Raw genomic sequence first — 23,576 nt, forward strand, 5'->3', positions numbered from 1 at the left:
GACTGTCCTGTGCTGACGGGGACCCGACCCTGCCAGGATGGCCAGTGGGGCCTGTGTCACAGAGCATCAGGCTCCTGGCCTCTGGAGCAGAAACTGGCCGGCAGCCCCAGACTTGGCCACCGTGTCCTCCAGTGTCTGTCCCCTGGGAACCTCACCGGGGCTGTTCCCAGGCAGGAGCCAGCGTCCTAGCTTTCTGGGGCCCCGGGCCAGGCTGCCGCAGCCGGGGATGCTCACTCAGGCAGGCTGGTGTGCGGGGGGCCCCCGTGGCCGCCCCGTCCACACCGCCTAGCCTGCCCCTCTACAGCTGGGTCGTCCTGGGCGGGGCCTCGCAGGAGACGACTCTGACTCCTGGAGACCTCGGAGTGGGAGCTTGTCCCTGGGAGCCGGGCCTCCCCCACCCGTGGGCGCGCAGGAAGGGGAAGTGGGGGCCGGGCTCACTGCTCCCGGTGGGCGGGAGGCCTGCTGGTGGCGAGTTAGGCGTCTCCCAGCTGCGCCCAAGCCACCGCACTCAGCGTCCCTGCTGTCCCCTCAGCCGCTCACAGATGGACAGTCTTGCCACCCAGGTAAGCATCAGGGCTCGCTCACCTGAGCGGCCGCGTGGGGGGGGCTGGGGTCGTAGCTCCATCTCCCGATGGGCTTGGAAGGTGCGCTCTGCCGCTCCCGGGCTGGGGGACCTCAGATCCTGGCCACCGTTCCGGGGTGTATGTTGGGGGGGTGGAGGGGTGAAGAAAAATGCCTCTCGGGTTGAAATGACATCGTGACAGGGTTAGAGGTGCGTCCATGGTAGACGGGTAGTTACCCCTCTCTGGACTCGGATGGTGACTTTCGGTGCCTGAGACCCTTTCAGTGAGAAGGGTCATGTCAATAAAATGGTTGGTTGGCTCCCGAATGGACCCAAATGGGTGTACGTGGGGGGGGGGTACAGGGTGGGCGGGGGGATGACAGTGTGACCTTCGAGCTGCATCTTGGGACTCTTGCAGGAAAAACCTAGACCACCACCAGCCTTGGCATCTCTGTGTCTGTGTCTCTGGTGTGTGGGGATGTGTAAGTCACCCTGAGGCCCCGTGGCCGCGGGGTCGCGCTCAGACCCCCCTGGAGCTGCTGGGAAGTTACCTGGGGCCGGGCTGCCTGGTACTTTCGGTTCCATCTTATCGCGCATCACTTGTCCTGAGAACCACTCCTTTCCTGGCCCGAGCGCCCTGAGCCCCCTGAGCCCTGAGATCATGACTTGAGCTGAAGCCGGAGCCACCCAGGCGCCCCACTTGTTATTTCTTAGGACCTTTCCCCCCACCCCTGCTGCTCCCCTCGAAAAACTGGAAAACTACAGAGAACTAGGGGAAACAATGTCCCCACAACCTGCCGCTTGGGAAAAACCGCGGCAGAGTTTGGTGTTTGGCCTTCTAGTTTTACTTTGAAACGTTACCATTGTCTCATTTTGATGTAAATTCATGTAGAGAGGAAATACGGGGCCTCAGGGCCTCGCTGCTGTCACCCCCACCCACTGACCACACCGGACAGCCACCAGGTGACAGGGCTCCAGGGGTCCCCCACATCCTCAGAACCAAACAAACAAGAAAGCCGGCAACTGCGCGAGACAATCTGGTTGGACCCAAGGAAGGACTTCTGGGTTGCGGAAACCCTGGGATAACTCAGGAAGCCTGAGTAATCCGCAATTCCGGAAGGTTCTGCGGAAGTCAGACACACCTGGACCACTGTGGGGACACCAGAAAAGCCACCTGTTCAGGAAGGGGAGCGGGAGCTCCTTATAAAGATGTGATACTGAGGGCTGGAAAATGTGTTCCGTTCACGCCTCACAGCGGGGTTGGGGTGGCAGGGAGACAAAGGAGGAGCCTTCCGCCCACAGGGGCACAGAACCCAGACGTGGCCTCTGTCCCCAAGGGCTCCGCCACACACACGGCCGACGCGTGCAGAGGCGGCCCCCTCGGGTGTCCGCACACGCCGTGCCTGGCTCTCTTCGGCGAAGGGGGCGCGAGCCTCCCCCGGGCTTGTTCGCAGGGGTCTTGTCCCCACTGCCCGCCGGCTTCCTCCCAGCCCACCGAGGGGCCCTCCTGCAGTTTCCTCACCCCCCCCCTCCGCCCCACGCCGCCCACTCCCTGCTTAATTTGTGCCGAAGCCAACATAGTTCTGCATTTAAGTTTTACTTCCTTTGGATTACTGGTTAGTGAGGCTGGATTACTAGAAATGATATCATGGAATCAGAGGAGGTGACTGTGTTAAGTTTGTTCATTTGTTTATTGAAGTGGGCTCGACACCCAACGTGGGGCTCGAATTCACGACCCCGAGACCAAGAGTTGCACGCTCCACTGACTGAGCCCGCCAGGCGCCCCTTACAAACTTGTAACAAGGTCTAAATATACCGATGCTGGTCATGTGGTAGGATGTGTTCACCACACCTCCGCCAGAGCAGGGTCTTTGATTTTTTTTTTTTTTTTGAGAGAGAGAGAGAGAGAGAGAGAGAGACAGTGGGAGCCAGAGAGGGGCAGAGAGAGAAGGGGGTAGAGAATCCCAAGCAGGCTTCACACTCGGCGCAGAGCCCAACGTGGGGCTCCATCCCACCACCGTGAGACCCTGACCTGAGCTGAAACCAAGAGTCAGACACCTCGGGGCGCCTGGGTGGCTCCGTCGGTTAAGCCTCCGGCTTCGGCTCAGGTCAGATCTCACGTTCGTGGGTTCGAGCCCCGCGTCAGGCTCTGTGCTGACAGCTAGCTCAGAGCCTGGAGCCTGCTTCCATGTCTGTGTCTCCTTCTCTCTCTCTGCCTCTCCCCCTCTCATGCTCTGTCTCTCTCTGTATTAAAAATAAATAAAATATTAAAAAAATATATTAAAAAAAAAAAGAGTCAGACGCCTCACCAACTGGACCCCCCAGGCGCGCCTCATCATTTTCACTTTTCGCTCGCGTGGCCACGTAGTTTCCAAGACGGGGCAGACAACTACGTCAGCAGAGCGATCCACCGTGACCAGTGAGCACGAATGAACACGGTCAAGCCCTTTACCAAATCCGAGGGACACGGGACCGGCCCAGGGGCTGCATGGCTCCTTCTCTTTGAAACTGTTTAATTAACATAATTAACACCAGCGAGATGCTTCTGTCTGAGATGCAGTCAACACGCTGGACAACAGTCTCTCCCTGGCTTCTTTCATTTCCTGTGTCCAGGGCTCAATGTCTATGTTGTTCTGGCATTGGGAACCCGCGTTTTACGTTTCTGGATAGGATCTCGTTGTAGGAACAGGCCAGCCCGGTATCCCTTTCCTCTGTCGATTCCTTTCTGTCTTTACTCGGTTTTACATGTTTTGAGCTGACATCAGTAAATACGACGCGACACACCCAGGTCCTAGGAATCCAAGTGTGAGCGGGCAGAAGGGGCAGGAATGTCAATTGGCGGAAGCATTAAAAGAAAGGGGGGGAAGGCTAAAAGTAATTTTAACAATACATTTCACTTAACCCAATACATCTAAGATATCCTTCCCATATGTCATCCGTATAGACATTTATTAATGAGATCTTTTATTTTCTTCTTTTCATAAATTTATTTATTTATTTATTTTGAAAGAAAGAGCAGGAGAGGAGCAGAGAAAGAGAGGGGATCCCAAGCAGGCTCCGCGCTGTCAGCACAGAGCCCGACGTGGGGCTTGATCTCGTGATCTATGAGATCACAACCTGAGCCCCTATCAAGAGTCTAACGAACATCCGAGCCATCCAACCGACTGAGCCCCCCAGGCGCCCCCACACTAAGTCTTTGAGACCCAGCAGGTGCGCAGCAGCCTTGTGGTCTCGGCAGGGCTGGCTTCCGGCGAGGGGATTCGCCTCAAAGCCTAACTCCACAGCAGAGCCAGGACTGGGGGGCTGGCGCCCCACCTTCCCTCTGAGCCCGTCCAAGCCTGCCTGCTCCCACAGAGGCTCCCTGGAGGCCTCTCAGAACCTCCTAGAACCCCATCGCCCCCATGCCCCCCCACACCTTCTCCCCACATCTTTTGGGACTTCAGGTCATTCCTTTTCCAGAGAAAACCCTGAGTTTTCAGTATGCATGACCGGACCAGGAGCGCAGGTCTTAGAAGACCCGCCCCCAGCACTTTTGTCACGAGCCAAGCTGGATTAGGGCAGACATGCTGGAGCTCACCAGGGGTCACAGAGGCCTTTCGGGGGACGTTTCACGGGGCGTGTCCTGTATGCGAATGTACGCCTAGCTGTCACATCGTAAACTGTATTTCTTACGCTACAGAACTTGGCTAAAAAAACCAAAAACAAGCAAGTGTGGAATAAACCCACAGTCTCCGGAATTCCCGGCTGAGGGTGGAGTGTGACTTGTGTTACTGACTCTCAGGAAGTGCCTTTAGGGGAACTGAGAGCCAGGGCTGGGAGGGTGGCGCCGGGTGCTGGAGGGGGGTAGGGAAACTGGTAAGAAACTGGGGCCCCGCCCACAGCCAGGGTCTCTGCTTCCTGCTGGTGCTCCATGGCCCCGCCAATGGCAGGTGCAGAGCAGGGGGCGGGGCCGGGCCAGGTGGCTGTAGGATGCGCACCGAAAGGCCCACCTGCCCGCCTCTGGGGGGGTGCACGTAGGGCCAGGAGAGAGGCGGCAGTCACGTTCACACACTCGCCGATCCGCACGCAGCGCCCACCGTGTTCCGGGTGATGGCAGAGGGGGAGCAGGCTCGCCAGTGTGGGAGACCGGGAACAAACGTCCAGTGAATCCCAGACGGAGTCACGGGACGTGGGGTCGAACTCGGGTCTCCCTCCTACCCGGCCCGGCCAGCTCCCAGCCCTGGACAAGAAACGGGCAACCTTTCCTCGGCCTCAGTGTCCTACCTTCTCCTGCCTTCTGGGTTTCCATCACTCTGACCATGGAGCGTGTCCCCACCCCCACCCCTGACTCGCACTCCTAAGCTGTTATCAGTTAGCAGGTCACTGTATGAATGAGATTCAGAGCCGGTCCTGAGGGTAGGAAAACTAAGGAGAACCGGGAAGAGGGGCAGGAGGAGGAAGCTTCGATAAGAGGGCCTTTGTTCCTAAATTGCATTCCGTTATATCCTCTGAGGAATTTGGACAAGATCCTAGTATGCCCCGGGGCTTGCCAATGCCCTAGGGGATTCAAGGGAGAAATCTAGTGCCCTGGGGAACCCCAAGGAAGTCATTCATACCCTAGTAAAAACTGGTTTCTCTTTCTCAGAGTCTGGCACACCCAGGCAAATGAGTTTGAATGGAGAGGAAGTAGGGAGAGAGGGAGCTTGGAACTTGGCTCTGCAGAGGAGTGACTTGTTGATGACAGAGTTTGGGGCATTGTGAGGAGCAAACAGGAAAGGTATTTGGTTGCGGGGTCTTTTTTAGTGCCTTTCCCTCTCCCACTGCTACTGCCTCTGACCGGGAGTGGGGGAAGCCGCCAGCTTCCTGACCCACCCCAGCTGGGGGGCTCAACTGACTGGCCCTGTGCACCTCCCTCCCAGAGGCCGAGCCCCTTGGAGCACTTGTTACAAATGCTGATCCCCACATCCCACGTGGGACCCACAAATCAGAACTGGGAGCAGAGAAGGGTCCTGGGGCCCTAGCATCTGCATTTTCACACACTTCCCAAAGCCACCATGTGGGGGTCAGGGGTCAGGGCCCTGGAGCCCGAAAGGGCTGGGTTTGGCTTCTGGTTTTTCTGCTTCCTGGCCCTGCACCCCTAGGCTAGTAGATGAGGTCTCCTGAGCGCCTATGGTCTTATCTGTACAACGGGGCAGGAACCACCAGCGGTGGAGACGATTAAGTGAGACCACAGGGCTGCAGGGAGCAGGGCTGCAGGGAGCGCATGCGCGTGTTACTTTTCTGAGACGCAGTTTCTACCGCGGTTCTAATTATGTGGAGCCAGGCACGGCTAAAGGCTGAGGTCTTGCCAGTTTTGGAAGCTCTTGAACGAGGTTCTGCTTTCAGTTCTGTTATGATAAGAAACGTTTACCAGCCAGGGGTCAGCCTGACAGAGTAAAAAGACCACACAGCCCGGCGTCAGACGGGCCTGAGCTGAAGTCCTAGGTTAGCCCATGACTGGCTGTGCTACCTTGACCCTCCGCTGTAAATGAAGGGTTTTACTAGGCGGTGCTCCGGGAAGGTTTTCATAAGGATTAAGAGATGATGACGTTTGATCACCAGTTCTCAACCCTGGCCCGCCTTGTATTAGACTCATCTGGAAAATTTTATTAAAACAGACAAACAAACCCCCCCAGGGGCCAGGCCCCGCCCCGGATCAGTTAAATGGGAGTCTCTGGTGTAGGGCAGACAGACAGGCGGGTTTCCAAGCTACCCAGGTGATTCCGAGCCTCGGGGTGGGGGGGTGCTTCCATATTCCTCGTGCTCTTGACCCAGGGTCTGCCGCTCCCCACCTGCTCAGTGAATATCAGAGCGGTGCCCCCACCGTGGGTCTTGCCTTCCTCCCTCCTCCGTGTGTGGGGTCCACCAGATGCTCCCCCCATTGACGGGAACTGGGGTCAGGCCCGCAGCTCCTGACCCCCTCCCAAGGCCTGCACCTGTGGGTGCAGCCCCCCCCCCACCGTGCCCTGGACCGGCTGACCTGTGGTTTGGGGTGGCCCGGCTCTGGACCCATGCCTGCTCCTCCTCTGGTCTCTACTGGACCCTGGACCCCCACTCTGGCCCACGAGTGGGCCCTGCCCTACCCGCGAGCTCCAGTCCTGCCTTGGGAACCTTCCTGTGTCCTCAGACTCTTGAGAACAAAGGTTCTCCCTCACGTGTGGCAGTCACCGCCCAGAGACAGAGACCCGAGTCTGTCCCCAGCCTGGGGGCAGGTCCCTGGGCTTCCCGCCTGGGTCGGCGCCTCGGGGTGGACTTCTGTCGAAGGGGGCAGACCCATCACTTGCCTCCCGCTGCTTCCTGATTCCCGAAGGCAAGGATACAAGCTTGTTAACCAGCGCCCGTCCTACTGAGGGGAGACCCCCAGGTGGCTTGTGCGGTGACCCCCCTGCCATCACCCCCAGAAGCTGTGACACCCTCAGATCCCTGCACTGAGGGTGCAGGTGGATTAGGGCTGCTGATCGGGGGACCCCGCGATGGAGAGATCATCTTGGGTTGTCCAAGTGCAGGGGGGAGGCGGGAGAGGAGGTCAGAGGCAGATGTGGCTAGGGGGGAATCACCCCACTGGGCCACGAGCCAGGAACACGAGTGGCCTCCAGAAGCCCACAGAAGAGGGAAGTGAAGCAGCGGGGGCTGGGTGGGGGGGGACACGGCCCTGCCCACACTTGGATTTCTAGCTCCGTGACGGTGCATGAGGGACCTATGATCTCCAGGGGGACAGACAGCGTATTCCTGCTGTTTTTAGCCCCTGCGCTAGTGGTGACCGCGCACAGCGTGTTCCTGTCCCTGCCCGGGGGGAGGCCACCCCAAGGACGTTTCAGTCCAATTCCAAAACTTTCAGGTTACTTTTGATTGTTGGATAGACTCCGTTTGGAAAATGTGGCTCATTTTAAAGCTTTGGTTTCTGACCCAAGGCCGCTCACTTTGCCCCAGTGAGGGGTCGGGAGGAAGGGGTGGGGGCCACCTCCGCCCCCCCCGCACCCCACCCTGCACTGAGGACAGACATTTCTCCATGGGGAGTCTCCCACCAGTGGCCTCTCCTACTGATCTAGTTCCTGGTTTGGGTGGGGGCTCAAGGCCCAGCCCTGAGGGTTCTCTTGAGAGACTCGGCCAATGCTCTGGGCCCCCCCCTCAGTAGCTCTGGGGAGCCCTGCACCCCACAGTCCTGTCCAGGCTGGCCGACACCGGTGGGGTTCAGCTTGCACACTTTGCGGGACCTGAGCTCGGCCCTGCCAGCCACCTGCACACGACCCCCCCATTGGCAGGACGCACCCCTGCCCATCGCTGCCCAGAGCCCATGTCCCGTCTTGGGCAGCACCATGGCCATGGAACTGGCCTTCCTTCCTTCCATCTACCCTCCCATCCATCGATCCATCCCCTATAGTTGAAGGTCAGGTTCCAATTAGGTTTATTAACAAAGAGTCCCCCCTCTGCTGTGTGGCATTTTCTTAAGTCCAGTGCCCTGTGCCCTCACTGGGCCCGGCAAAAGCAAAGTTCACAGAGCCCTCCTGAGAGCCAAGTTTCCCGTCCCCATGCTTTCCCTTTTCCTCCTTGTTCTTGTCCCGCTATTGCTTTCTTTTGTGCATCCTGAAAAGGTGATTGACAACACAGCCTCTGCTGAGGGCATGCCTGGGGCCTGGACTACGTGGCCAGACACTTCACTCTCTTAAGAGTAAATTCCCAGCACATCTGCCACCATTGAGCGAAAAGTTGAGCAAAAAAGCTGCAGAATGATGCGTGTACAAAAGTACTCATTACACACAATAGGTTTTGCTATGTATAACTTGATTAATAGCCAAAACCATTATGTTTGATGAAGCCAAACCTTCACCAAAGGAACGAAGTTGGGATCTGAAAATCCAAATTATAATAGAACAACGTAATGCATGAGGACACTATACCAGTAATACAAACGCAGGCTTAAATAGTACCCAGGGGCGCCTGGGGCTCAGTCGGTTCAGCGTCCGGCTTCGGCTCAGGTCATGATCTCACAGTTCCCAAGTTTGAGCCCGGCGTTGGGCTCTGTGCTGACAGCTCAGAGCCTGGAGCCTGCTTCAGATTCTGTGTCTCCCTCTTTCTGTGCCCGTCCCCAGCTCATGCTCTCTCTCTCTCTCGCTCTCAAAAATGAATAAACGTTAAAAAATTTTTTCTTAATTAAAAATAAACAGTAAGCCCAGTCAGAAGGCTTTGTAGGAACAATGGCCTGAGCAGCCCTAACCCTGTCCCTGCTCCGCTGCCTGGGCCCTGTTTATAGCGTTAATATCACTCAAAAGCGTTAACTGGAAACGGCTGTACAGGCATAAACATGCGCGAGTTTCCATTGGCTAAATGGTGACACAGGAAGTTGAGGCTCACACACCCAGAACATGCCGGTCTCAAGGGTCATTTTTTCCTCTAATATCCAAACAGGCAAAGCGCCCTCACTGTGGATGACGGGGGGCCCTGCTCCTCCCCCGAGTTCCCTGCATTCCTGGAGGCTCCTCCTACTAGTCCCTCCTGCAGCCCCCCCTCCCAATCGCTTGGGGCCCAGCACCTGCTGTCTGCCCTACTTGTCCCTAGGTCACCCCTGGCTGGGAAACCGCAGCGCACATGTCATTACTCCCTAGGCTCTGCTCATACAGGCTTTCACTGTGCAATTTTATTGAGGATTTGATGGGAACGGAAAATGGCAGCCCAATGGCACCGACAACAGCTTCAGACTGAGTGTTAGTCATAACTGTCCCACGAAAGTACTGGACGTCCTCCCCACGGGGACTTTCTAACAATCCTCAGACTTTCTGCTCTCTTACCTTTTTCTCCCCTGCTTCCCCCAGGTTTATTGAGATATAGTTAGTAACACCGTGGAATTTAAAAATCACAGTGTGTTGACTGGATACACATGTATACTGTAGACTTTGATTCGAGAGCATAATTTGTTCTGGAAACATGTTTGTAATCCAAAGTAATTGTATATCAGAGCGAATCTCCCCATGAGAAATAATGAGGGGCACCTGGGAGGCTCAGTCGGTTGACCATCTGACTTCAGCTCAGGTCATGATCTCACGGTTCGTGGGTTCAAGCCCCATGTAAGGCTCTGTGCTGACAGCTCAGAGCCTGGAGCTGCTTCTGAGCCTGTGTCTCCCTCTCTCTCCCCCTCCCTGCTCATGCTCTGTCTCTCTTTCTCTCTCAAAAATAAATAAGCATTGAAATTTTTTTAATTTAAAAAGAAAATACAAAATATAAAGAAAAACAAACAAATTACCCTCCACTTCCCCTTCATGGGGAAGACAAGAGACAAGAAGAAGAAGGAGACAAGAGAGCCGAGAATTATTTTATAGAACAGCTTTCACTCTCACTGATGGAATCACTGCAATCCATTGGCTCAATGGAAACTTTTTCTTTTCATGTAACTTTAACAAGGAACCTATCCAACGACCTAGACTGTTGTCTGGAAAAGGAAAAGACTGTCCACAGGTGCTTTGAAGGGACAAAAATACACTAGTGCCATTGTGGGCACCTTCCAACGTCCCAAAAAAATCACTGATTTATGCTAAACACCGAAGCATGACACCGAGCACCACAGCATGGGAGACGACCACCCACAATCCCACAGAGAGACAGAGAGAGAGAGAGAGAGAGAGAGAGAGAGAGGGACGGAGGGCGGGCGGGCCGTTGGTTAGTGTTGGTCATGTGACATTTGGCATCACACTTACTGCTCGTATTATAAGACATCGATAGTTTATCCAGTTAAATTGTATTATTTGGGGCGCCTGGGGGGCTCCGTCAGTTGAGTATCCGACTGCGGCTCAGGTCACGATCTCACGGTTCCTGGGTTGGAGCCCCGAGTCCGGCTCTGTGCTGACGGCGTGGAGCCGGAGCCTGCTTCTGATTCTGTGTCTGCCTCTCTGCTTCTCCCATGTTCGCCCTCCATCTCTCTGTCTCCCAAAAGTAAATAAATATTTTTAAAATTTTAAATTTACCAGAAACGGTTGCTCCTCTTGCGGAGCACTCGCAGAACAAGACACTCAGACCCTGAGCTTTCACCGTCTGGGAAATGCCCGCCACCACAGCGAATGTCACGACTTCTTTTCTGTGATGACAGCACTTAAGATCTGCCCTTCCCAGACTCTGCTGCTTCCCGAGTCGGCCAGCGCTCAGCCCCCAGATTCCTGTTCCTTTTTCGGTGGCCTTACTTTGCATTTCACCTTCCCCTTCTGACCCATGCCTCACTCAAGAGGCCCACCAAGGTGTGTTTCTAACCCCCAGGCCAAAAACACAATAGGAGTTAAGTCTATGTTGCCCCTTGGGTACAAAATGACTGCAGTTAGTGAGTCTTCCAATGACGTCAGTACCCTGCACGTTTGGCCGTGGAAGACAGAGCAGGGAGTCAGCCTCCTACGCACACGTCTGATCCCCGGAGCTCGGGAGTCCCCTGGAAGCGCAGATGAAGGGCCTGGCCTGAGGGTTCCCAGCCGCTGACGGGCAGGGTTGGTCTGAGCCTCGGCCTGCCTCACCCCTAAGCAGGGGTGTCCCCAAAACGTGGTAGACAATGGCACCTGCCCCCCCCCACACCCCCAATCACGTCTCGTTCCTCTGTCTCCTTCTTCCCAGGGTCCCGTCGCGATGGACTGGTGGAGGGACAATTTCTTCATCATCCTGGCCGCGGCCATCGTCACTGTGTCAGTGGGCCTGGCCCTCATCCTGTACTGTGTGTGTCGGCAGCTGCTGAGACAGGGTAACGGCCATCTCCCTGGTGCCGCTGGAGGGGGGCGTGGAGAGGAGGGCTGGGGTGGCTCGAGTGTGGATTAACCACTATGTGCTCTAGGTCGGAGCCTCGCCCTGCCGCCACCTGCATCTCCCGGCCTCGGTCCCCTACCCGCACAGCGAAGGGAGGTTGGGGAACCGACGTGCAGGCGCTGCCGGTGCGCAGGCTGAGGTGCGGAAGGCACAGGCTGGTGCAGGGCTTCTGTCCCCCGCCCGGCTCTTGCTCGCACCCCTGGGACTTGGAAGATGGCCGGGTCCAGAGGATGCCAGAGGCCGTCCGGTTCCGAGCACATTGAGTGGTACACGTGTCCTACACACTGCATTCGCACAGCCTTCCCCAACAAAGCGGTTTCAAAGAAAAGACTTCTTGAGGCCTGAAATTCGGGCTCAGTCCATGAGGGGCACCTCGGCCACCACCCGGCGTCCTCTCGGGTCAGACCCGAACCTTCCAGGAAGGCGGCCGCCTCGGTCATGGGGACTTGGCACCCTCAAAACATAGAAGCAGCTTCCTGGGGGCTTGACACCAACTTTACACCACCTGCAAGTGGGTTTCCGCTTTGCCTTCTGTTCTCCCAAAACTTGCCATTCTTGATTCAGTGGTGTGTTTTCTTGCAATCCTATCCCTTCCGATGACCCGGGGATGGTAAATGCCTCCTCCCCCAGGGCAGTCTGGGCAGGCCACCCTCGGCCGACCTGTCACGGCGTCTGGGACAGCCTCAGACCCCTGCTCGCCCAGTGCTGACAGGCCCGGTTCCACAAGAGCAAAACCGTGTCACCCCCCTCCATCTGGTCTTACAGACATGACAGTTAAGGTTCAGAGACAGGAAGGGCCTTGACAGAGGGCTCACAGGAGTCGGTGGCAGAGTTGGGACCAGAACTCAGGCCCACTGGGCTTCCAGTCCAATGCTCTCTGCCCTCGACCCCTTGATGGTAATTAGTTGGGTTTTGTTCTTCTTTTATAGATGTTTTAAAAATATACTTTAATGTTTATTTTGGAGAGAGAGCGAGAGGGAGAGATCAAGCAGGGGAGCGGCAGAGAGAGAGGGGAGCGGGCTCCAGACTCTGAGCTGTCAGCCCAAAGCCCGACGCGGGGCTTGAACTCACCAACCCTGAGTTCATGACTTGGAGCGGAAGTCAAGTGTTTAACTGATTGACCCACCCAAACGCCCTGTTTTGGGGTTGTCTTCTTAACATGAATATATTCTGGCTCCTGGCTCCTCTGTCCATTTGCCTTCCTGAAATGTTACGTTCTTAGATCCAGACCAAAGTATGACCCTGAACAGAACCTTGGCCGCTCTCCTGGATCTTAAGCCACCGCTATTAACACGCAGGTGAAAACAAACAGTGACGTGTCCGCCTAGCACAGCCAGGTGACATACACAGTGACACAGAGTCCGGGGCTCATGGTCAGAGGCCCGCGTCAAAGCCGGGCTCCACCGCCCACCAAGTGCCCCGAAGTCCGTGCCCCTTGGTGGTCCCCCCTACGTGCTCTGCACACACCTGAGGTCCCAGGGCCTTGCACACTCACACCTTCTGCCGGCTCTTCCTGAACGATGATTAATGGCTGTTCGTTTCCTTAGGAAAGAAGTGGCACGTGGCCAAGCCCTCGAGTGGGCACAGGGACGAGGAGAAAACGTACGAGTAAGTACCCCGCAGCCCTGCGCGGACAGCCGCCTGGCCACCTGCGCCTGGGAGCCCCGGACCTGGCCTGCCTGCCAATTCCCCGCCCTCGGGGGAGGGGCCCGAGCTCCGGGGCTGCAGGGCGCCGTGGGGCTCTCTCCCCCAGCTGTCCTCGTCTGGTCTAGTTGGTAGAGGTCACAGGTCAGGCTCTGGGTGCTGGGCCCACCCCTCAGGGTTAGGTCGACCCTCCTCTTCTTTCTTTCTCCTTTCTTCCTTTTTCTTTCTTTCTTTCTCCTTCCTTCCTTTCCTTCTTCCTTCCTTTCTTTCTCTTTTTCTCTTTCTTCCTCTTTCTCTCTCTCTCTCCCCCTTCCCTCCTTCCTTCTTTTCTTTTTCTTTCTTTCTTTCAAGATTTTATTTTTAAGTAATGTCTACACCCAGGGTGGGGCTCAAACTCCCAACCCTGAGATCAAGAGTCATAGGCTCCACCCAACGGGCCACCCAGGGGCCCCTACCCTCCTTTTCTTTTGACACACCACCAGGATAGCCGTCTCGAGGCTGTGTGCCTAACGAAACTATGCCATTCGCTTTACTTTTGTGTTTTGTGATCTATTTGGGGCTTTTATGATTGCTATCTGTGTCGGGGGTCCCCAAGATCGCCTTTAGGCTTGATGATTCACGAGAAGCTCACAGGACCCAGAAAAGCTACTGTAGTCACGTTCATGGGTTATTACCGTAGAAGGGTACAGAATCAACTCAGCAACGGAAAGCACATAGGGTGGAGCCCAGGGGAACCCAGGCGGAAGCTTCTAGTAGTCTTCTCCAATGGTACAGTCACATGCACGGTGCTTCATTCCCCCAGAGCTTAGAGGTTAAGGGTCTGGGGCTGGTCAAGGGCCAGTCATTATTTTGGAATGTAATACACTGTCTGAAACAAATTTGAGCCAGTGAGGGAGGGGCAGAAAGAGAGAAGGAGACACAGAATCGGAAGCAGCTCCAGGCTCTGAGCTGTCAGCACAGAGCTCCACGCTGGTCTGGAACCTGCAAACCATGAGATCGTGACCTGAGCTGAAGCTGAACACTTAACCTGACTGCACCCAAAATCTGTGCTTTCCTAGAGTGACTTCTGTTGTGGATCCAGCAAATAAGAGACCTCTTCCCCACCAAGGGGCTCTTCTGACCCCCTTGAGTAGGACAAACATGTCATGCAAATAACAAAATATCAAATATCAGCTTTAAGGAGAATAAACCTGGCACTGCAGGATGGGGCTCTTAGCCACGGACAAGTGCATTTGCTAATCCAAGACCAGGCAAACCTTCCCCCGCCCTGCACAGCCCAGGGACAGAGGCCCCTTGTCTGGCCAGCAGAGGCTCCATCACACTGTCTGTTTTTGGCAGTCAGGCCAGCTCCGGAGGAGAAAGGGGGAGCCGGTATCTCCCAAAGACAGATCAATTTTCCCCTCTCCTGGGCACAGCCAGGAGGGGTGGACAGAGGCCACTAACGGAGCTCTAGCCACACGTCCCCTTGTCCACTCATCCCAGCATCCTAAGCAGGCTTGTGCATCCTCAGAGGCACATAGCCACGCACAGGAGGGCAAAACTTGGCTCAAAGCAATCTCTTCCTGTGTGGAGGTCATAGAACCTGGAGGGGGTGGTGGGTCCAGGCAAAGAGGCTCTCCTGCGGCCTCTGCTTGTTTGATTCTTACCGAAGTGTGATACGAATGCAGGAAGCTGTACAAGGTCGAGCACGACTCTGAATTTCCACAAACCAGACAGACCCAGGTGGGTGGCGCCCGGATCAAGAAACAGAATTGCTAGTTCCTCACTGGCCTCTATTCCCTCCCAGCCCTCACACCCCAAAGATCGCCACTACCAGACACAGGAGACGCTCGTTCTTTTCTTGTCTTTATGCTTTACACAAATGCAATCAGCCAGGGGCGCCTGGGTCTCAGTTCGTTGAGCATCTGACTCTCGGTTTTGGCTCAGGTCATGATCTCATGGTTCGTGAGTTCAGGTCCCGCATCAGGCTCTGCCCTGACCGCGAGGAACCTGCTTGGGATTCTCTCTTTCTGTCTCTGTCTCCCTCCCTCCCCCTACCCCGGTCATGCCCTCTCTGTCTCTCTCAAAATAAATAAATAAATGTAAAAAAAAAACGGTTTTAAGCAATAGAATCGGCCAGCGTATGTTATCTAGCGTCAGTGTTTCTGTGCGTGCCCCTGTGCGTGGGCTTGCACGCCGTCCGGCCTCACGACTCTGTCCGCCGCGGCTGCTGCGCATGCGGGTAAGGTCGGGCTTGGGCTGCCGCCACCGTTCTCGCACACGCATCCGACGGCCACACGCAGCCATCTCGGCAGGATGTGCTGAATACCCGGTCAGCACCTGTGCCCTTAGCGTTAGGAACACGTGTGTTTGGCTAATGAAAACACACCTGCTGCTTACCGCTCCCCCCCCCCCCGCCCCAACAGCTCCAAGAACCAGGAAACGTGTTCCACGCAAAGTCCCTTCCTTCCCTCCAATCCAGCTGTCCCCGGGGCTGGAGGAAACGGTTCCTATGCAAACGGTGTACAAACCAGAAGGAAGGAGATACCTCCAGCTTTTAGGAATGAAGATTTAAATGTCCAACAGTGTCTGTTTTCTTTGATGTTTCCCTTTTGCAGGCTGACAGCCGACATGCTCAAACCCACCCTGACTCCTCTCTCTCTCTCTCCAGGAATGTTCTTAATGAATCACCAGTTCAGTTACCCCCCCTGCCGCCCAGGGGTTTGCTCTTTCCAGAACACGCCCGTAAGTATCTGCTGCTGGTAACATTCAGGGTAGGGGAACAAATTCATCTAAATGTCTTAGCTCAGGGGCACCTGGGGGGCTCAGTTGGTTCAGCGTCCGACTCCAGCTCCAGTCATGATCTCACGGTTCATGGGTTTGAGCTTTGTGTCGGGCTCTTTGCTGACAGCTTGGTGCCTGGAGCCTGCTGGCTCAGGGTTTCGTGAGTTTGTGCCCTGCATTCGGGTGCACTGGCAGCTCAGAGCCTGCTTGGGATTCTCTCTCTCTGCCCCCACATGCACTGTCTCTGTCTCTCTCAAATAAATAAATAAAAACTTTTATATATAATATGCACACAGCAGCTGGCCTCCAAGGACCTTTTCATGTGTTCCAGCCCCACAGGATGCCCTGATTCAGCCGCCGGCCACTTACTCGCTGGTCAATAAGGTCAGAAATATGAAGACGGATTCCATCCCGAGCTACATTGAGCCTCTAGATGACTATGATGATGTCGAAATCCCTGCAAACATGGAAAAGCGTCATTTCTGAGACACCGTGTCTGCCTTCTGGCGGGCAGGGAGCTGAAGGGCATTGGTGCAGCAGATTTCACGCCGTGGAGAGTGGAAGCGCTTCGGTAACGGGACCCGATCGCAGGCGGGGCTGTGGCACAGCACCGTGGAATAAACACTCCCGGAGCTTCGACCCAGGGCCCCATGGCCACATGCCTCCCAGAGGAAAGGGGCCGCGGCTCTGCCCCAGAGACCGGAGCGGTCAGGCCTTGAGCTACTGCGGACGGGAGCCCCGGGGTTCTGCAGCTCCCATACGTGAGAAACCCCCATTCCTGACACTCCTTGCCCCTTCCCTTCTGTTTGGTTCTAAGCTATCCTGGATCTTGCTGTTTGGCTATAGAGCCCCCAGCTCCCCCTCCCCCGCTGGCCCTCGGGCCCACCCACCTGTCACTGTCACACCCAGGGCTTGGGGACAGTGCGGCTGAGCGCTCGTGTGTGCGGTCACACGTCACACCCAGCAGGCTCTTCAAGGGTTAGTGGTGCTTTTTGTTCTTGGGAACTGTCCCCACCTACGCACACCCCACACCCCAGTGCCCCTCTGTGACATGCACGGATGGGCAGACGCAGAGATCCAGGTGCTCGCCGGGTTCTTGCTTCCCGGCAGCGCTGTGACTGTCCACACAGATGTCGCCTTCTGGACCCAAGCCCATACATGATGCATCGCAGTATCATTTTGCAGTGTGTATAAACAGGGAGCTACGGGAAAGTCAGTTCCCCCGGGGTGGGGGGAGGGGAAATTGCAGGGAACAGGAAAGCAAGGGCTGTTAAAGGGCAGATTCGAGATGAGAGTTCAAGGGGCTTCAGTCCTTGCGTCTGATGCTCATGACCACTTCCTCCCCTGTCCCAACCGCCCGGGATCACTGTCCCCAAGCCCCTCAGCATGGTGGGGCCGCTGACGAGACGCGGGCAAGAGGGTCACGGTCCCCAGGGCCCCAGTCAGCTTGGAGGCTCTGACCCCGGCGCTGATCTCCTGGAGCCCCAGGACGGACGCTTCGGAAGCAGATCAGAGATGCTCAGCTGGAAGCAACCACCGGGAAATCAGCACTGAGCAGGCTGTGGGGAGCGCGCCGTGGACCCCAGAAGACCTGGAGTGGCCCTGGGACTGAGCTCCTTGGCACGAGATGGACAGACAGCTGCACCTGCTGTGTTTGAGCTCCCCCCCGGCCACCGCCGGACCAGTGGGGACTTGTGCTTTCTCCAGGCTCTGTCTCCCTACATGCCACGGACGTCCAGCGTCCTGTGTTACTACTGCCTTATGGTGGCCCGTGGTTGCCTCACTGTGGCCTTGTGGCGGGACTCTGGGACCCCGTGACCCCGAGAGGACTCTCCTCCAAGTGCTGGGGGAAAAAAATAAGCCAAAGGGCATAAGTGTTTCACACATATGGCTTCCTCTTCTCAATTTTCTGAAAACCACCTCCATCTGTGACCAGAGTTAAAAGCAGATGCCAGACAGCTCTTCCTCAGGCTCCCCCTGCCCCCGGCCAACTGGGGCTCAGCGCGCCTTTACAATGGCAGCTTTCACATGTCAGGCTCGGGCTGAGCCCTCTCCTCAGTCCCAGGCTGGCTGCCCCCCCAGGGCATCCCCGCATGACCTCCCAACAGGCCCTCAGGGTCAGCGTGCCCCAGAAGGAACTGACGGCCCCTCCCCCCCACCCTTGGTCCCCTTTCTACACAGCTTTCTAAAGGGAACATCTGACTGCTTCATTCTCTTGCTTAAATCTCATCTTCACGCATTACCCTCAGAAAACCCCCAAATTCCTTAACTTGGTTCCAAGATGTGTCAACTTCCCCTTACAACTTCCACTGCATCCAAATTTTTGCTGCTCCGACCATGTGAAATGACCTGCGCTGTGGTCTGCTGTGCCCCTAAGGCCATGCACCGTACTCGCCCCTCTGTCTAGAACATCTTTCCCCACCTTCTCCTTCCCGTGTCTGCTCAGAGCTTTCCTCAGCACCCAAAATTTGAGTGTGGTGCCTTCGATGTTTCTCCTCCCATACGAGAGCACCCTGGGATGAGCTGCGTACCCCACCTCACACCGAGAGCAGCGTGGGGACAGGGACTGTGTCTCTCTTTCCCCCAGTGTCCTCTCTGTTCCCAGCACAGAGCCCAGGCGCTTCATGGATGCTCACTGAACACGGTGCACGAATGACCAACTGAATGAATGAGTGAATGAATGAAGGAGTGAACTCTTCTGGGATCCTGCTGCTCCCTGTCCTGGGGCCCACGGAAACCCATCTGCGGCTGCATTATAATGGCCTGGTGGCTTTTCCATCCTTCTTTCTATTTTTTTTAATGTTTATTTTATTTTTGAGAGAGAAAGAGAAGAGAGAGACAGAGCACGAGTAGGGAAGGCGCAGAGGGAGAGGGAGACACAGAATCCGAAGCAGCTCCAGCTCTGAGCTGTCAGCACAGAGCCCGACGCTGCGGGGCTTGAATCACAGACCAGGAGATCATGACCTGAGCCGAGCTGAAGTCGGCCGTTCAACCAACTGAACCACCCAGGCACCTCTATTCCATCCTTCTTTCTAATCAGGGGGCTCCTCGGGGGTGGAACTTGCCTGGCTCACAGCTAGACTCCCCACATCCAGCACAAAGTCTGGCACATAGTAGGCTCTTAATAAAACGTTGCAGGTTACTAGAAAGCCTACCAATCATTTTTCTCTGAGCATGTACGATTTGGTTGAGACTTTATCCTAGGCACCGGTAGGTAATAAAGCCATGTTTTTGCCAGTTTGGTTAAAAAAAAAGTTAACAGTTTGGATGACAGCATTAAATATATTAAGATTCGACCAGGCCTTTTTGTGTATTCTAGCCCCACAGGAAGCCCGGTCAGCCATCAGCCACGTACTCACAGATAAGTAAAGGTAGAAATCAGAACGGATGGAGTCGAAGGGACCGCCATGGTGCTGGAATCCCTGCAGATCCTGCAGCCCATCATCCAGGGACCCCGTGCTCTGCCCCTTTAGCCTCTCTGAGAGCAGGTGGTTTACTCCTATCAGATATCCCTGGATTATAGTTCTCTTTGAAACAGTCAGGTCCGATCTTCATGACACAAGTAGGACTGTTTTCAGGAAATGCTCTGGTACTGCCAGTAACGAATCGTACAGATCATTTGTATCAGTTAGTAGGTGTCAGACTGCAAGGTACTGACGTCCAGTAACGAGGCACGTGTGGCCTCACACGGGAAGTCTAGAGGTAACCACTCCAGGACTCGGCAGCTCTAAGACTCAGGCGCACCGGCTGACTTTTCTTTGATTCTCTTAGCTTTACTACTCATGGTGACAAGGTAGCTGTCATAGCTCCAAGCATCACATCCTCACAGGATAACATTTGAAGTTAGGAGAGAAAGGGACATTGCCTCCCATGTAGCTCTTTTTAGTGGAGAGAAAATCTTTCCTAGAGCCCCAGGGGACTTTCCCTTACATCTTACTGGCCTGGGGTGGTGCAAGCACCCAGCTAGTGGGAAGGCTGGGGAGTGAACATTGGGCATTTCCAGCCTTTCGAGCTGGAAGTGGGCTTTGCCATCCCGGACAAAGGAGGCCAGAGCTGCTGGATAGGCAGTCTCCCCGAGGTCAGCTCACTTTCACAAATAACGCCGCTGAGCATTCGCTCTGATTGTTACAATTGCAGAGGTGTCGGGGGTTCAGGCCAAAGTGTGGCGTCCAGGCGCCACTGCTCACCTTTCTTCTCTTACGGGGTTTTGACGAATACAAATGGACAGAGGACTGCCGGCAGATGTGGATCATAACAGGCAGGGCAATAGGGACTAGGGAGCACCAGTCTGGTGGGAGTTCTAAGGGTTTCACTGATCGAGTAAGTTAAGCACGACCCTGAGCTGGCAGCACTGGTGAGATGTGGTCGGAGGAGCGCTCGACCCTCCCTCCACCCCCTCACTCTCACTGTCCCCAGAAACCCACTCTGGCGGGCCAGTTCTCCCCTGCACTCTGGCGGATTCCCAGGCAGGCGCCACTGGCTGTTCAGGTCTCACTCAGGTAATAAAGGCGCTCCGAGTGTGGAATACATGAGTGTATGCATTCGTCAGAACTCCGGGAATGCACACATTTATATTTCCGCATTTCACAGCGCTGTGGGGAGTGGGGGGCGGGGGGGAGGCACAGTTGGTTGAGAATCAGACTCTTGATTTCCCTTCGGGTCATGATCCCAGGGTTGTGGAATCAAGCCCCGTGTTGGGCTCTGTGCTGGGTGTGAATCGGCTTGAGATTCTCTAAAATAAAAATTAAAAGAATTTTAAATAAAAAAACTACTTGGGGTGCCTGGGTGGCTCAGTTGGTTAAGCAGATTCTGTGTCTCCCTCTCTCTCTCTCTGCCCCGCCCCCATTCACGCTGTTTCTCTCTGTCTCAATAATAAATAAAAACACAGGGGCGCCTGGGTGGCTCAATCAGTTGAGCGGCCAACTTCGGCTCAGGTCATGATCTCACAGTCTGTGGGTTCGGGTCCCGCATCGGGCTCTGTGCTGACAGCTAGCTCAGAGCCTGGAGCCTGCTTCAGATTCTGTACCTCCCTCTCTCTCTGACCCTCCTCTGGTCACACTGTCACATCTCTCTGTCTCTCAGAAATAAATAAAATACATTTTAAAAAATTTAAAAAAACCTTTTTTTTAATAAAAAAACTACTTAAAAACAAAAAGAGATTTCTGCATTTTAACCTAAGTAAATTTTAACTCAAAAGAAAAAGTGTAAACAAACACTTCACTATGCTTTATGATCTGCACGCTGCAGTGTCTGGGGGAAGGCGGAACGGTGTTTGTAATTCCCTTGAAACGCACCAAAGTCACGGTCTCTGTAGGCCAGCACTCGGGGGCGGAGGTTAACGTGGGGCTCCACGCCATCATCTCAAGTGCAGGCAGGTCGGGGTCTGCAGCGCCGGCTGCCTCCCCTCTGCGCACCCACTTCCAGGCGAGTGGAAAAGGGGGGCCATCTACCTGCTCAGGGCTCAGAGGGAGGCTGGAGCCGGCCTCCCATTCGACGCAAAGAAATGTCTCAAGCTCTCGGCGGTACGAGACTCCCTCCTGACCCAGGAAGCCTCCTCCTGACCTCGCCCGCGGCCCTCTCCAGAGCTTCGGGGACCACGCAGCCAGGCCACCAACCTGGATGCCCCTTTCTTCAGCCCAAAGTTGGCGCCATGTGTGCGGTGCCTCACTGCCCCCACTCCCACCTCGCGGCTCGAGCATGTGAGCCAGCGCGGCCAATCAGAGGTTCTCACTCCCTCGGGGGCAGAGACTGATTGGTTGATGCTGTTTGGCGCATGTGACCAATCAGAGTTTGTCACTCCCTCGGACACAGAGACTGATTGGTTGATGCCGTTTGGGGCAGAGAAGGTGCTCTCTGCAGGTGCGGGGAGCGAGCGCGCCAAGTGGGCCCCGCCCCAGTAGGGGGCGGGCAGCTAAGGGAAGGGGAGGGTCTACACCCAGATGGCTCTGTTCCAGTGCCTGTACGCAGCCCTCCTGCGCCATAGCCCCAAACTGTGACCTCTGTTCTGGATTTTTTAGGGATAGGACTGTCTTCCTCACGTGCGTTCAGCTCTGCCGCGCAAAGCCCACCCCTGCCATCAGGCCCTACCCTTGGCCTTATTTTCCTCTGGCTCAATGCAAAACCCTCCTGACTCTTCTCTCCTGGTGCATCCACCACCTGCTGTCACAGTGAACTTTCTAGAACACAACTTTGATTATGTCAAGGACCTGCTTAAAATCCTTCAGTGGCTGCCTTGTGCCCACCAGGGTAACCCCCCCCCCCCCCCCCCCCCCCCCCCCCCCCCCCCCCCCCCCCCCCCCCCCCCCCCCCCCCCCCCCCCCCCCCCCCCCCCCCCCCCCCAGCAACCAGCTGGAACCTGGCCTTCTCTCAGAGGTCTCGCCTCCCTGGGCTGGGGGTCCCTTCCTCAGCATTTCCCTAGCACTTTTCACAGTGCATGACTGTCCTCACCTCTCCTTCCCATTGGATACTGCGCCCCTCCAGGCGAGGGTTATGGTTTAGGCCGAGTCTAGATTCAGCTTTGCTCAGGACGGTTTTGGCTCTTCCTTCGATGTCTCCTTGTAGTGAATGGCACCTCCCTGTTCACACTCAAAAGCGTCCTGGTTTGGATGGCAAATTATATATTCCCCCTACTTATTCAGTGTCTGCACAGAGTGAGCGTCATGGTTTTTCCAAATGAATGCATGAGTAAGGGATCCTTCTAGGCCTCATTTTCTTCTATCAAATAAATCGCTGAAGTAGACGATCTCCAAGTTCTGCACCTCTTACAGTGAGTCGAATAAAGTCAGTAATCCAAAAGGCTAAGACCAGAAGTTCTGATTTCCCCTTGAAAAGGGGTCTCTCTACAGAATTCCAGGTTGCAACCCATTCGCGCCTGGCTCAACCCCCTTCGACACCTTCACCTGCTGGGGGTCTTACTATTGACATTAAATACAGCAGGTTCCACGTAAGACACAGTTCCCTCTGCCCCACTGGAGGCTGGAAAGTCTCCAGGCCGTAGATAACCCATTGACGTTTGTTCGTGACATGCGTGTTACATCAGTGGCATCCTTACCACTCAGACGTACGTACCGAGGTGTGATGTGGGGCGTCCCTCGCTACTTCCGCCGCCCTCCCAGAGTGCACGTGCGCATGCGCCGCCCCCGCCATGCTGCGGAGGGAAACCTCGCCTCGGTTCACCCCGGCTGCGGGTGCCCCCGCCGTAACCTACAGGTAACACATGGGTGTGGCCACATTTTGTTTGAGTAGAGCTGAGTGTGCCAATCACTGTGCAAAAACCACTGTGAGAAGCACAATGAATTAGTATTGCTGTATCTCAATCCTTCGATTAAAAAACTCAGTTTTATGTTTACCCACATCTCGCTGCCAAAATTTAGCACAGTTAAAGTTTTAGATCTGCTGCAGTTGAACAATTTAAATATGCCACAATCAGGATATAACACTAAATTGCTTAAAATTACCTTGGTCACTTATAAAGTGATCCATAAACTAAGACCCTGTGAATCTTTTTTTTTTTAATTTTTTAACATTTATTTTTGAAAGACAGAGAGAGACAGATCATGAGCAGGAGAGGGTCAGAGAGAGACGGACACACAGAATTGGAAGCAGCTCCAGGCTCTGAGCTGTCAGCACAGAGCCTGATGCGGGGCTGGTACCCACGAACCGTGAGATCATGACTAAGCCGAAGTCAGACGCTTAACCGACGGAGCCACCCAGGCACCACTCCCCCCCCCCCCGCCCCCGCCACCGTGAATCTTTTTAACAGTAGATGCCTCCGCATTAAAAAAATTTTTTAATATATATTTTTTTATTTTTGAGA

General features: G+C 55.3%; 2 protein-coding genes across 2 annotated transcripts in view; one reads left to right on the plus strand and one right to left on the minus strand.

The window, feature by feature from the left end:
- SCIMP (SLP adaptor and CSK interacting membrane protein) lies at nt 1-17,646 on the plus strand. The gene is made up of 5 exons (XM_029928550.1): nt 1-563; nt 11,168-11,291; nt 12,901-12,961; nt 15,648-15,721; nt 16,092-17,646. Exons 1-5 carry the CDS (start codon nt 543-545, stop codon nt 16,244-16,246), a joined length of 435 nt encoding a protein of 144 aa, XP_029784410.1. The 5' UTR covers nt 1-542; the 3' UTR covers nt 16,247-17,646.
- Nucleotides 17,541-23,576, minus strand: part of ZFP3 (ZFP3 zinc finger protein) — a 26,658-nt gene continuing 20,622 nt past the window's right edge. Inside the window, exon 7 of the mRNA XM_029928779.1 lies at nt 17,541-17,603. Coding sequence (XP_029784639.1) covers nt 17,541-17,603 — 63 coding nt within the window. The remainder of the gene's footprint in view (nt 17,604-23,576) is intronic.

This window comes from Suricata suricatta, chromosome 17 (assembly GCF_006229205.1).
Source record: "Suricata suricatta isolate VVHF042 chromosome 17, meerkat_22Aug2017_6uvM2_HiC, whole genome shotgun sequence".
Classification (NCBI taxonomy): Eukaryota; Metazoa; Chordata; class Mammalia; order Carnivora; family Herpestidae; genus Suricata; species Suricata suricatta.